The sequence below is a fragment of the Megalobrama amblycephala genome, linkage group LG24, assembly GCF_018812025.1.
Source record: "Megalobrama amblycephala isolate DHTTF-2021 linkage group LG24, ASM1881202v1, whole genome shotgun sequence".
NCBI lineage: Eukaryota > Metazoa > Chordata > Actinopteri > Cypriniformes > Xenocyprididae > Megalobrama > Megalobrama amblycephala.
Window position 1 is genome coordinate 32,261,287 of NC_063067.1, and position 14,972 is coordinate 32,276,258.

General features: G+C 36.4%; 1 protein-coding gene across 16 annotated transcripts in view; it reads left to right on the forward strand.

Annotated features, from left to right (window-relative positions):
- Nucleotides 1–14,972, forward strand: part of chl1a (cell adhesion molecule L1-like a) — an 88,580-nt gene that overhangs the window by 35,371 nt on the left and 38,237 nt on the right. For 15 of the 16 annotated variants that reach the window (XR_007182949.1, XM_048178092.1, XM_048178105.1 and 12 more), the window contains exons 2-10: nt 3,152–3,336; nt 3,526–3,634; nt 6,407–6,597; nt 7,979–8,101; nt 8,994–9,164; nt 12,278–12,313; nt 12,703–12,802; nt 12,910–13,091; nt 14,764–14,898. Coding sequence is in view for 15 of the 16 variants with exons in the window: in XM_048178092.1 (XP_048034049.1) it covers nt 3,255–3,336; nt 3,526–3,634; nt 6,407–6,597; nt 7,979–8,101; nt 8,994–9,164; nt 12,278–12,313; nt 12,703–12,802; nt 12,910–13,091; nt 14,764–14,898 (1,129 nt within the window). In the remaining variant the exon portion in view is untranslated. Of the gene's footprint in view, nt 1–3,133; nt 3,337–3,525; nt 3,635–6,406; nt 6,598–7,978; nt 8,102–8,993; nt 9,165–12,277; nt 12,314–12,702; nt 12,803–12,909; nt 13,092–14,763; nt 14,899–14,972 lie in introns of all 16 variants that reach the window. The other variant, XM_048178093.1, reaches the window with a different exon arrangement.

Genomic DNA, 14,972 nt, shown 5'->3' on the forward strand with positions numbered 1-14,972 from the left:
GAACTAACCCTTTAAGGTCATATATTATTTTGCTTTTAGCGCAGTACAATTTACATCTTGGAGCTATCATTTTAATAATTTCACAAATGAGTCTCCAGCGTGACTGAAACACTCCCCGGTACAGTCATTATGAAAATATATGGGATTTTAGGGTTTATAGCTCATTATAGCTGCCTAAAATTGCAACATTTAAAAATGTTTAAAATCAGATAAATATATTATTATTATTATTATTTGTATTATTATTAAATGTGGCTGCATGGTAATTTATTACAGTTTTTATTTCATAAGTATTCATCTAAGCTTATGAGTCCTTGAAATTTTTGTACAGAACCGTTATCATTCTGAGGGCACATTTTCACCTTTTGTAAAATCTCAGCAGTTCAGGGCATCACTGTTGTTAGTGCATATAGTGTGCTCATTCCTCAAGTTCGTCTAGGTGTTTTGATTGCTCAAGAATTGCTCTTCATGACAAAGGGGAAGACCTCAAAAATTATGAGCCAGGGGCAAGAATGTGAGATTCTATCACCTCTGGCCACTCTGAGATAAGGAGAGTTAATCTGGGTTGATGCTGATCATTTGTGGAGGCGGCTTAACTCTGTGCATCTTGTGAGTGTGAACGATATTGTGTGGAATGAGCCTGTGGCGCGAGCATGCTCACGGTTCATCGGCCTTCATGGAGGCGTGAAGGCAAACAAGGCACACAAGTCAGCGAAATAAACAACGTGGAATTCTTTTCTCAGCTGATGTCTTTCATTTTAGCCTTGGAACCTTTGTGTCTTGACTTTGCACATGCTGTAAAGTTCATATTTTCTGAAGCTTTTTTGAAGCTATTAACGTTAACTCCCCAGTTCATGTCATTTTAAACCTTTTAGCATTTTCAAGAGAAGTTTATATTTAATGACTCTGACAGTGTCATGTGGTGTAAACAAGTAAAAATAAATAACACATTTTCAGTACATGTGAGCAGGGCCTAAACCTAACCTGCCAATGACTGGTGACTTAAGAAAATTTACTGGACATAAATATTTTTTACCAGCCATGAAACATAGATTAATCCTTACTGAAGTTACAAAAGTTATTCAGTCAAGAGCAGTGAGTGATTGTTCTTTATCTTTTTGTTGTTTGATTAAAATTTTAAACACAGACAGCGGCAGAAATATTAGGCTGCTCTCATTTTAAGACCAAATGCACTGATCCAATATACTGATACACGTGTTTTATTTCTGTTTAAGAAACGATGTTGATGTTGATGTTGATGTCTGTTCAAGCATAAGAAGTCGTGAAAGAGAACTCAATTCAGTATTTGTGTGCTGTCTGAGGCGGGGCTTTCTGGGAATTGAGTTCCCTTCTGCATCTTGTGCTTTCGTGATGATGCAGCACTGGCCTGTCATCTGTCCCGAGTGTTGTTCACAATGTTGTCACAACATTGCATTGCTAGAATTCATAAAAATGTTAACGGCCATCTGGTGACTGACACTGTTTCATATACTCACCAACAGCATTATGTTTATGCTCATTTGGTGCTTGAGTTCATTTTAGGCCCTGCATGTGAGTGTATAGGGGTGTGCAATACTGACAGAAAAAAAAAAAATGATATCTCAAAATTTTCTTGGAATTTGATAATAATTTGACAATATTTTGCTGAGTGTTCTCTGAGCTGGTACCTTAACTGGTTGAGACATGTTGTGGACAGCTGATTTTAAAATTTTCATATTCTTCATATTTGTTGTGCATGGTTGGCTCACAGCAGTGAAAGAATTTAATTTTCCATGAAGGGGCGATTTTTGCCCCCCTAAATTGATTTTCAGGACTTTTTTCCCTAATTCAATAAACAATAAATTCAATGGCACAAAAGCTGCATTTGTAGTGTTTTTACATACATTTGGACAGACTGTTTAATGCAGCTCAGAGGTGTCGTGAATGCATTTATACTGTGATTGTAATTGCATAAAATGCTATGAGTGGAAACACTATTTTTTTCGTTTGCTATTAGAGCTAATGGGAATCAAAAATTATATTTCCTCTCATCTCCCGTTCACCGGAAATGTGATAAGGGCACATAGCTGGCGGAAAGTCATTGTATTGAGTGAGTCAGTCAGTCATGAGTGAGTCACTGAGTCATTTAGCTGATTCGTTCAAAGGCATATTCATGCAGGAATGAAGCAAGTGACTGTCTACACCTGCTCCACATCACATTTTACAACCCAAACTAACATCATCTAGTCATAAAATGGTCAAATTTTGTGATATTTTAAGAAACAAAACACCCTGCAACCCTGCACATGAAGAAAAGAAAAAAAAAAAAAGTATTATGCTATGCTTCTTAATGAGGTTTTCTTTTCAAATATTTTATTCTTTTAATGGGGCATTTTGTTCATTAATTAAGATATCTTGTTGTATCAACCTGGCATTTTTGCCCAAAAAATATCAAAATTGATTTTAATACAGAAATTAAAAACACTAGGTGTTGCATTGTATGCATGAATTTAGGGCTGTCAAACAATTAATCGCGATTAATCGCATACAAAATAAAAGTTTGAGTTTGCATAATATATGTGTGAGTAATGTTTGTAAATAATATGTATAAATACACACAAATTAATGCATATATTTAAGAGAAATATGTTATTTATGTACAAAAAAAATTATTTATATATAATGTAAATTATATAAAAATATAAATAAATACATATACTTGTAAATATTTCTCAAATATAAACATGAATGTGTTTGTATTTATATATACATAATAATTAGACACAGTACACCCACATATATTAGGCAAACTCAAACTTTTATTTTGTATGCGATTCATCGTGATTAATCGTTTGACAGCCCTACATGAATTGTATGTTTAATGTATTTTTAAATAAATAAATACATAGGACAAAAACAAAAAGTCATTAACCTAGTTCCTGGATTTTATTGCAGTCTGTGTTGATGACTTGTATCAATATAATCTCACTTTTGAGGTGAAAATGTTTTAAAAGGTTCTATCTGCTATATCCAAAATACTGCAAAACACTTAAGACTACAAAGCAAACTTCAAAGAAAACAGCTTGCTAAATCTCCTCTCAGTTTCACTGTAGAAGGATTTATGACAATTTGTTCTCTGTTCTGACTCTTGTAGTCATTTATGTCTCTTTAGATCTTTTCCTTGGAGGAGTCAGTGAAGAGCTCTTGCTAAAAGAACAACTTACCAAGGGTGTTTTCGGCGTTTCCTTCACCTTTGTCCTTATCTGCTGGCTGGGATGAGGGGGCTCAGGAGCCTAAGTGTCGGGCTCCTGTCGGCCTTCTTCTCTACTACCTTTGGTCTTTATTTCCCTCCTCACGGTAAGAACCAGGACAGTTAAATTGCTTTCGTATGCTTGCTCTTATAAGTGCAACTTCAACTTGAGGCTATGGTCATTACTCAACACCATTACATGTTATTATCTGGTAAACTCTTCCAGAAAGAAGCTTCCTTTTAGCATAAATGACAATCTCAACAGCTCTTTTATCCTATGATCCTGTTTCCTGTAGTGGAGCAGCTGCCGACCATCACCGCTCAGACCTCGGGCTCTCTCATTACCTTGCCATTTGATGAGAAGTTCCTGTTCAAGTGTGAAGCCAAAGGCAACCCAAGACCTACGTGAGTGATATATCCTGCACTTAAAGGGTTAATTCTCCCCAAAATGGAAATTATGTCATTAATTAATGAAGCTCAAACGTCCTGGTGTGACACGCAAGAATGAACCTCATTGGTTCTCGCTCGTCAAGCAGTTTCCGTTTACCAAATGAGTGCAGTCTATGTAAGTTCGCTGATCAATAGTTATGACGCTTTTCCACTGTGTGGTATTACTTGGCTCGGCTAGCTTTACTTTCGGTTTGCTTTTCCACTGCAGTTTAGTACCGCTTCAAAGTGCGTATAGACTGATCATATAGTTGCGCTGCCTTTACTGGCGTGGATCCGCTCCTTGTCTACCAATGAGTCTATACCTTGTCTACTGGCCACGATACAGCCATTTCTTTTTTCAAGTTGCAAGCGACGGTCATTTAAAGCAAGTCATTTTGCGACCAAATGATACTGCGGTGGCTGTTACCGAGTATTTAAAGGAACAATCCACTTTTTTTGAAAATAGGCTCATTTTTAGTTAAACTGTTGAGTTTTACCATTTTCGAATCCATTCAGCCGATCTCCGGGTCTCTCACTGTTTACCACTTTTAGCATAGCTTAGCATAGTTCATTGAATCTGATTAGACCGTTAGCATCTCGCTTAAAAATGACCAAAGAGTTTCGATGTTTTTCCTATTTAAAACTCGACTCTTCTGTAGTTACATCGTGTACTAAGACCGACAGAAAATGAAAAGTTGTGATTTTCTAGGCCGATATGGCTAGGAACTATACTCTCATTCTGGCGTAATGATCAAGGAGCTTTGCTGTTGTACCATGAGTGCAGCAGGCGCAATGATATTATGCAGCGCCTGTGATCCCCTGTTTGCACAGGGAACATGCCTTACAACCATGGAGACATTTGTGATGGGCGCTGCTTTTCATTTTCCGAGCGAGATGCTAACGGTCTAATCAGATTCAATTAACTATGCTAAGCTATGCTAAAAAGTGGTACCGCCAGACCCGGAGACCGGCTCAATGGATTCGAAAACGGTAAAACTCAACTGTTTAACTCTAGGGGAGTTTTAAAATGAGCCTATTTTCAAAAAAAGTGAAGTGTTCCTTTAAATCTAGCATGTTTGGTGTCTCGTGTTTCAAATCCAATGATAGAGACAGAGCACATTTAGGCCACGCCCACACCGGGGGGGAAAACAATCCAACAGTCTCCATTGACTTTGTATTGCGTGAGGCTGCCTCCTTGTCATTTCTGACTTATAACGAAAAACAGAACAATGCCTTAAAGCTGTTGTGTGACAAGGTGTACAGCAAACAAGCTAAAAAACCCAGAACTAAGTTTTTATAAGCTACCGAACTGTAAAAGTCAGTCTTTAAGGAGACAAAAGTGGATATAGGCAATAAGACGTGAAGCATAAGCAGAAAGAATGGGTAAATTTTAGGATCCTGACACTCTGTATGCCTCAGTAAGCCTATGTGTGCAGTAAACATTTAGTCACTGATAAGTCAAATATCCAAATGTCAGTTTTATATATTATATTTCCTATTGCTGATTACGTTCCCCTCCAGTGGGCATAGTTCTCATAGTAATATGACATGTAGCGCTCTGTCTCAATTGCCTGTATCCACTTTTTAGTCCTTAAACGCTTGTTTTTTGGGTCGACAGCTTTTAAAAGCCAGCAGCCATATCACCCTGTAGCCCAAGACTGGTTGCCCACTGAAGCTAAGCAGGGCTGAGCCTGGTTAGTACCTGGATGGGAGACCTCCTGGGAAAAACTAGGTTGCTGCTGGAAGAGGTGTTAGTGAGGCCAGCAGGGGGTGCTCACCCTGTAGTCTGTGTGGGTCCTAATGCCCCAGTATAGTAATGGGGACACTATACTGTCAAAAAGCACCGTCCTTCGGATGAGACGTTAAACCGAGGTCCTGTTTGACTCTCTGTGGTCATTAAAAATCCCAGGATGTCCTTCGAAAAGAGTAGGGGTGTAACCCCGACATCCTGGCCAAACTTGCCCATTGGCCTCTGTCCATCATGGCCTCCTAATCATCCCCATACAGTGATTGGCTTCATCACTCTGTCTCCTCTCCACCAATAAGCTGGTGTGTGGTGGGCGTTCTGGCGCAATATGGCTGCCGTCGCATCATCCAGGTGGATGCTGCACATTGGTGGTGGTTGAGGAGATTCCCCCTTCAATATGTAAAGTGCTTTGAGTGCCCAGAAAAGCGCTATATAAATGTAAGGAATTATTATTATTTTTTTATTATTATTATTATTAAAAACTTCAGGCTTTTTGTTTTTTTTTTTTTTTTTTTTTTTAGCTTGTTTGCTGTACACCATGTTTTTGTCATTAGTCAGAAAAGACAAGGAGGCAGCCTCACGCAATACAAAGTCAATGGGGATGGTTGGATTGTTTTCCCCGGGTGGGCGTGGTTTTCAGATTATGATGCGTGTCACTCTGTCTCTATGCTGGTAGCTAAGATTGTCTCTGGCCAATCAGTGATCTGCATGTTTACACGTCACGTTTAGTATCGGTAGGGTACGCTTGGAACCTCCTAGGTGGGCTATTTAAGCGAGCCGTACTGTGGAAAAGCGCTAGTAGAATGTCTGAAGTGGACTATCACAGGTAACACAGGAAACGTTAATAATTTCTAATATGACACTAATAAGAAATACACCAAACATACTAAGACCATCTCTCTCATTTGGTGAAACAACCCCCCCCCCCCCCATGTCTAATAGGTGGAATGAAAGTATTAGTGTTACTAAAAGTTGCCTTTTGTGTGATTTTAATTGAACAGGTACCGCTGGACAAAAGATGGGATGGATTTTGACCCACATAAAGACCCTCGGCTCATTAAAGAAGAAAGTAGTGGGACTTTTGTGATACCAAACAATAAAGATATAGCGAAATACCAGGGAAAATACAGATGTTATGCCTCAAACAAACTTGGAACTGCAATATCAGAGGAAGTAGAATTCATTGTGCCTAGTAAGTCACTGCACACATAAATATCCCATCTCACACATTATCTTTGCTGCTTATCATGAAACAAATAGTATAATTTCAGAAATTCTAGTATTATGAACAGGGTTGGGAATCGTGAGAACTTTTCCGGTTCTGGTTCCATTAAAACAACTAATAAAAAAGTGAGGGAAAAATGCACAATACTCAACTCAAACAGTTCTTTTTGTGTTTATTATTCTTGTAAAATGAATTTAACAGACTAATCTCAACAAATTCACTAACACTTTATAATAAGGTTCATTAGTTAACATAAGTCAACTACATTAACATGAACTAATAATGAACTGCATTTCTACAGCATTTATTAATCTTTGTTAATGTTAATTTCAACATTTACTAATACATTATTAAAATCAAGAGTTGTATTTGTTAACATTAGTTAATGCACTGTGAAGTAACACTTCGCCCACCCATCACACCAGAACCGTTTTCGGAACCGAAACTTAGAAAGCATATTATTGGACTTGCACGGTTCCGGTTCTTTACAAAAAACACTACTGGTTCCGGATGAGAACCGGTTCTCAGTTCCCAACCCTAATTATGAATTTCCTCAGATCCGTTCCAGGAAATTTGCATATTCCATGTTCCTTGGCACATTAGCATGATGTTGCTCAACTTGTCTTTAACCCTCTATGGTACGGTGTTGCCTCCAAACATGGTCTATTTTAGTTTGTTTTTAATAAAATAAGCCACAATTAATTGTTCAAACGTTCCGGAATAACTCAAATACTAATCAATAAAATGCAAAAAAGACCAAAACAGACCAACGGGGTCCATTTTGTGTCCTGTTCAGCACATGTGCACAGTCACATCCCAATTTTCCCTGAAAAGTGCTATTACTTGTTTGTAACCATTTAATCACCCACAAAAAATAATCACCTTCCTCAAGTAAAAAAGTATTTTTAAGACTTTCATTATATATCATAAAATGTAGAGAAAATAAGGCCCAGGCAACAGCTGGAATAAAATTACTTTTTATTAAATATACTTTTTCATTAAAAACTAGATAAATTTGTTTGTATCTAGTTAAAGAAATTAATGTTTTCAATAAATATATTTATTTTTTCCTGAAAATGCCAAAGTTTAAATTTTTCCATCGTGGTACATGTTGCCTCGAGGCAACAAACTTATAAAAAATAAAATAAAATGTTTATTGATTTTGTTAGCATAAGCAGGAAAAACAACACAAATAATTTTTTCCTCAGATATCATATTGTACCATAGAGGGTTCAACCTGTCTTTAATCAGGCAGTTTCAATAGTAGGCTACCTGTCTTACAATTAGGTAAGAAAGTGACCGAATTTAAATGCAATTTATTAGTTTGTGTTTATGTGCTTGATCACAGTGTTACCCAAGTTTCCCAAAGAGAAGACAGAGCCAGTGGTGGTCACAGAGGGTGATTCAGTGGTTTTGGAGTGTAACCCGCCACAAGGGACTCCACCATGGCAGCTGTACTGGATGACCAATGGTAATTCAAGATACTTTCCTGCACATCAGTTAGTCAAATATAGAATCCAAAGGGATAAATTGTATGCACTTGCCTGTGATTTTTTTGTTAGTTTGAATATTACTTCTTCAAATCTCATCAGCTGTTACAGCAAACATTATTCTTTCTGATATGTCAATCAACTCCTTGGCCACAGTATAAACAGATGCAGACATATATTTCAGCCAACTATATAACTAGCATTTTACTGGCGCCAGACTGGAGTTCTTAAACCGCCTGCGCTAATAACAGGCTGTTGATGATAAACATGTTACATGTTGCAAATAGTGAAGAATGCTGTTGTTAATAGCCTACTTACTGTAAGCACGAGATATGTGACATTTGAAGAATTTCATCATTTCAGTCAAGCCAGTAAAAGAGTAGATCAGTCGATCTAAACTGGTCGCAACTAAATGCAGAACAAAATGATCAAAGTGAACAAAAATATCAATAATGTATTAAAATGATCATAGTCTGCAATAATCTGGCCCAATAATATACTTGGTTTCTCTTACTTTTTGTCCTAAAACGCAATAAAATCCTTAAGGATTTAAAAACATGATAAAGTTATTTGAGAAGAGAAAAAAATTGATTTCATAGTAATCTACTGAATTTAATCAAGTATCATATACATGTTTTTTTTTTTTTCATTGTTATTACTGTACATGTCTTCACTTCCTGAGCTGAAGATTAATCATGTTGATCCACCTACATCTGATGTAAGGTACAAGAATGTCTGAGCATTCAAAGCTCTACCCATGATGCCTGTTATCTGCTGTGCAGTCTGTCAGATGGGACTATTTCTGGGCGGGTTGCCCTCTTTGATGTCCTGTCGCTCATGTTAATCTAACAATCCTCTCTGTATTATTCTCAGATCTTCATCACATTGAGCAAAATGAGAGGGTGTCCATGGGCCTCGATGGGAATCTGTACTTCTCTAATACACTGGTGTCAGACAGCCATGATGACTACTGCTGTTTTGCCTCCTTTTTCAAGATACGCACAATTGTTCAGAAACCCCGCATGGTCCTGAGGGTCAAGCCAAGTATGTGCCAAGAATCTCTGTAGGGAGTACAAGTAACATGATATGGATTAAAGAAAATTAAATAGAAAAGAGTTTTCTACTATTGTGTGTATACACTGCCATTCACAAGTTTGGGGTCGGCAAGATTTTTTAAAAGAAATTTCTTATTTAAAGAAATACAGTAAAAACAGTAACATTGTGAAATATTATTATAAACTAAAATAACTGTTTTCTATTTGAATATATATTTTAAAATGTAATTTATTCCAGTGATGGCAAAACTACATATTTCATAATCAACTAATCAGTTGGTGGAAAGACCTGTTATGCTGGTTTTGACGAGATGAAAAGATTTTTGAGAAGTGTTTTTAAAACTATTTTTAGTTTGGTACATTGTAATGAAAATGCAATGCAAATGTTCATGACTCTGAAAACCAACTGTGAGATGCACAACAACAGCTGAACAAAGTGTACACGTATTAATAATTAATTAAGTAAACAATTAAAGGATTAGTTCACTTTCAAATGAAAATTAGCCCAAGCTTTACTCACCCTCAAGCCATGCTAGGTGTATATGACTTTCTTCTTTCTGATGAACACAATTGGAGTTATATTAATAAATATCCTGACGCATCCGAGCTTTATAATAGTAGTGAACGGGATCAATGAGTATGAGCTGAAGAAAGTGTCTCCATCCACATCCATCCATCATAAACGTACTCCACACGGCTCCAGGGTTATTAAAGGCCTTCTGAAGAGAAGCGAAAATTATCCATATTTAACAAGCTATAAAGTAAAATATCTAGCTTCCGCCAGACCGCCTTCCGTATTATACTTACAAAGAAAATGTAAAACTCTCGCAGTTCAAAAAGCCTACACTACATCCTACGCCTTTCCTATTCAACTTACGGACAAAGCTTAACTGACATGACGCCAGTTCATTTTTTTTTATAACTTGAATACGGAAGGCGGTCTGGTGGAAGCTAGATATTTTACTTCATAACCTGTTAAATATGGATTTTTTTTTTTTTTTACACAAATGCATCGCTTCTCTTCGGAAGGCCTTTATTAACCCCCCGAAGCTGTGTGGAGCACATATTTATGATGGATGGATGTGGATGGATGCACTTTCTTCAGCTCATACTCATTGATCCTGTTCACTGCCATTATAAAGCTCGGATGTGTCAGGATATTTATTAATATTTCTCCGATTGTGTTCATCAGAAAGAAGAAAGTCATATACACCTATGATGGCTTGAGGGTGAGTAAAGCTTGGGGTCATTTTTATTTGAAAGTGAACTAATCCATCAATTAATTAAGTAATTGCTTATTTGAAGCATTTGTTTTCATATTCATGTATATATATATATATATATATATATATATATATATATATATATATATATACACATATTTTAAATATAATTAAATATATAGAATTTATCAGTTACAGCAATAACAGCTACATTCATGTAAGTGTTTGCGTGTGTCTGAACAGCCACAGTAAGTTCACAGACTTGCATAAACACATTTTGGTATGCTTTGAAATGTTGCCTTGCGAAAGTGAACTGAACCAAGAAGAAAATGCAGCATTGTAAAATTAAGTTCCTGTCTCGGAACAAAGCAAATGATCTACAGGTCTGAAAACGTCCTAAATTTATTGATGATGGTGGTAGATTAGTTCCAAAAACAGTGCTCAGATAGCTAGAAGCAATTCATTAAAGTGGATGTATATTTAAAGATGCACTTGGTTTAAGTGTGCTTTAGCATGCTAATAGTATAACCTTAAAGGTGCCCTCAAATGAAAAATTGAATTTATCTTGGCATAGTTAAATAACAAGAGTTCGGTACATGGAAATGACATACAGTGAGTCTCAAACTCCATTGTTTCCTCCATCTTATGTAAATCTCATTTGTTTAAAAGACCTCCAAAGAACAGGCGAATCTCAACATAACACCGACTGTTACGTAACAGTCGGGATCATTAATATGTACGCCCCCAATATTTGCATATGCCAGCCCACGTTTCCAACATTATAAAAGGCATTAGACAAGGGCAGCCAGTATTAATGTCTGGATGTGCACAACCAAATCATCAGACTAGGTAAGCAAGCAAGAACAATAGCGAAAAATGGCAGATGGAGCAATAATAACTGACATGATCCATGATAATCATGATATTTTTAGTGATATTTGTAAACTGTCTTTCTAAATGTTTCGTTAGCATGTTGCTAATGTACTGTTAAATGTGGTTAAAGTTACCATCGTTTATTACTGTATTCACGGAGACAAGAGCCGTCGCTATTTTCATTTTTAAACACTTGCAGTCTGTATAATTCATAAACACAACTTCATTCTTTATAAATCTCTCCAACAGTGTAGCATTAGCCGTTAGCCACGGAGCACTATCAAACTCATTCAAGAATCAGAAGTAAACATTATAACAGTATACAATACTCACATAATCCGACGCATGCATGACGAACACTTTGTAAAGATCCATTTTGAGGGTTATATTAGCTGTGTAAACTTTGTTAAGGCACTGTTTAAGGCAAGCGCGAGCTCTGTGGGCGGAGAGCACGGGATTTAAAGGGACCGCAGCATAAAATCGGCAGGTTTATAATGATGCCCCAAAATAGGCAGTTAAAAAAATTTATTAAAAAAAAATCTATGGGGTATTTTGAGCTGAAACTTCACAGACACATTCAGGGGACACCTTAGACTTATATTACATCTTTTAAAAACATAATCTAGGGCACCTTTAACTATTGGAAAAACACTTGCGTCACTCATATTTTTTTCTTTCATCAAAATTTGTTTATTTCCTTCCTCCAACCACTTTTTACAATCCAACCAATTCCCGGTGGATAAAATCAAGTTCCTGCCCTACACTTTTTTCACTTAATTTCCTTTTTCACTGAGAAATTAAGATGTTAATTCAGTATGTTCAGCACAGCTAAAAATATTAGCACTTAAAAACCCTAAACCTAACTTATTCTTATCAGCTGTTGGATGACCACTCTGACCCTAAGTACAGTTACTTTGTATTTGCATGTTTTTTGAGTTCTTGTGCTGTGCATTACCATTCGAATGTGTTGAAAATGCCCTTTTCTTTATATTTCTTTTTTTTATAGTAAATTCAACCCAAGGCGATGATGGCATCAGGAGTGGTAAGTCACATACTGTATAAGAAGGTCAAATATTTTGTAAAAATGTTCTGTGTATCAAATATGCAAAAACATTAATTGATCTTCTTTTTGAAGGCTTTTCTTTGTGCCTGCAAGAAGTTTAGGATAAAGCTTTGCCAGGCTTCAGGACTTAGTTTGTCTGCTATTTCTAGAGTTTAGACTGTAGTTCTAGACTTTTCTTCAGTTTAAGTTATGCACTTTTCTAAGAATATCTGTCACTCTGCAAAAGATAATGCCATGTTTTCTGTGAACATATCTTCAATTATGTTTATTTTTCTTACCTCTTTGGCCCATTTATCTTATTCAGACATAGAGGTAGGTTTCTTTTTTATCCATGTCAAGGCCATTTAACATCATTTGTTCCCATTCAGTTCAGAAGAGGAAGCCGAAAATGTTGGTTCCCTACAGTCATTCAACGACTTACCTAAAAAAGGGAGACGAGCTGGAGCTGGAGTGTATCGCAGAAGGACTGTGAGTTCCCTTCTCTTCGGCCACTTAGAGCTTATAAACTCAACACAGCAGCAAAGCATTTCCACTGACAGAGAGAGTGACAGCAATTTATTTTGGACTTTTCTCAGGCCTACACCAGAGGTAGAATGGATCAAGATGTTGGATGATTTACCAAAGCGCTCACATATCAAAAACTTTGGAAAGCTTCTGACTATACCTGCTGTCACAGAACTGGATGAAGGGAAATACATGTGCAAAGCCAAGAATGATCTTGGTGAAGCTGTGCATCATTTCAACGTTGTTGTGGAAGGTATGTTTACAACGTTTACAAGATCTTAAAGGGATAGTTCATCCACAAATGAAAATGATCCCATGATTTACTCACCCTCAAGCCATCCCAGGGTGTACATGACTATCTTCTTTCAGATGAACACAATCAGAGTTATATTATAAAATATCCTTACTCCAAGCTTTATAATGATAGTAAATGCTGCTCATGATTTTGAAGTACAAAAAAGTGCATCCATTTATCATAAAAGTACTCCACAGGGTTAATAAAGGCCTTCTGAAGTGAAGTGATGGGTTTTTGTTTGAAAAATATCCATATTTAAATCTTTATAAACTAAAATATCTAGCTTCCGGCAGACAGCCTACACAAGTCAACTTACACCAAAAGAGTAATCTCTGACCTGACGCATATATATATATATATATAAATAACTCTGATTGTGTTTGTCTGAAAGAAGATATACTGTACACATAGGATGGCTTGAGGGTGAGTAAATCGTGGAATAATTTTCATTTTTTGGGTGATCTATCCCTTTAAGCCTGAATTTTATTCAGGTATTTGATGATTATCAGTTATTCTAGTAAGTAAATCTGTTTGACAAAAATAAATATTCTAGAATATTTGGAATTGCCAGAGAATTTTAAAATTGTGATTTCCAGAAACTGCTCCAGTTGAGTGCAGTTCCTATAAAATTAGTTTAAATATCCAATTATCCAGTAATCACAAACAACAAGAGTCTATGAATACATATTTTAATAGTCTGTTTAAATATATGCAGTTTATATGAAGTCTGTTATCTATTTTATTATATATTTCTCATATTGTTATAACTGTTTAAGTTCTTTATAAATCTTAAAACAATTTATTTACTGCACTAACACACACACACACACACCTACACACACACACACACACACACACACACACACACACACACACACACACACACACACACACACACACACCTAAAATCATTTTTTTAATTAATGCTCAGTAACATAAGAACATTGTCAAGGAATTGCCTACAAATACACATGTACAAAAAACAAAAAAACAAAAACAACAAGCGTTATACAAAAAAAAAAAAAAAAAAAAAAAAAGAAAAGAAAAGAAAAGAAAATGAAACACACACAGAAAATGCTGGGTTAAAAACAACCCAAGTTGGGTTAAATATGGACCAACCCAGCAGATTGGGTTAAAGCCAAGGGCACCTACTATGCCCTCTTTCACAAGATGTAATATAAGTCTCTGGTCTGGTCAATGTTTCAGCATAAAATACCCCACAAATTTGCCCCTATTTGGGGGTGAGCAAAAACATGCCTTTTACTATATTGCTATATTGCTGGCTAAAACAATAAATCCAAAATTGGTTGAAAAAAATGGCTGGGTGAAAACAACCCAATCCCTGGGTTTGTCCATATTTAACCCAGCATTTTTTTTTTTAGAGTGAAAGAAGACTAGACAAAGATACAAGAATGCATACACTATCATTATTGGTACAATAATATACAGACATTGATATATAGGGAAAGCTTTAAATATATGTATTTTCTTTAAACATTTCTTCATAAACACCTAACATCATCAACACTAAATAACATTGTGAAATTGATGTCACTTCCAAACACAGGAGGGCAGTATTGATCTAAGTAGGAAGTTGTTTTAATCCGTATTCACATGTTGTGTGTCCCAGAGCCGCCCAGCTGGCAGGAGGAGCCAGTGAAGAGTCAGTTAGCAGAAATTGGATCTGACATCCACATCAAGTGTTCTGCTACAGGAAAACCACAACCCACAATCACCTGGAAGAGAAACGGCCAGCCCCTTGATGGTGTGTTGAACCCCCTCCTCCCCCACCCTTATCATGCCCATTTGACTGAATTTGTCGGCTCAAAGCCTCTGCCA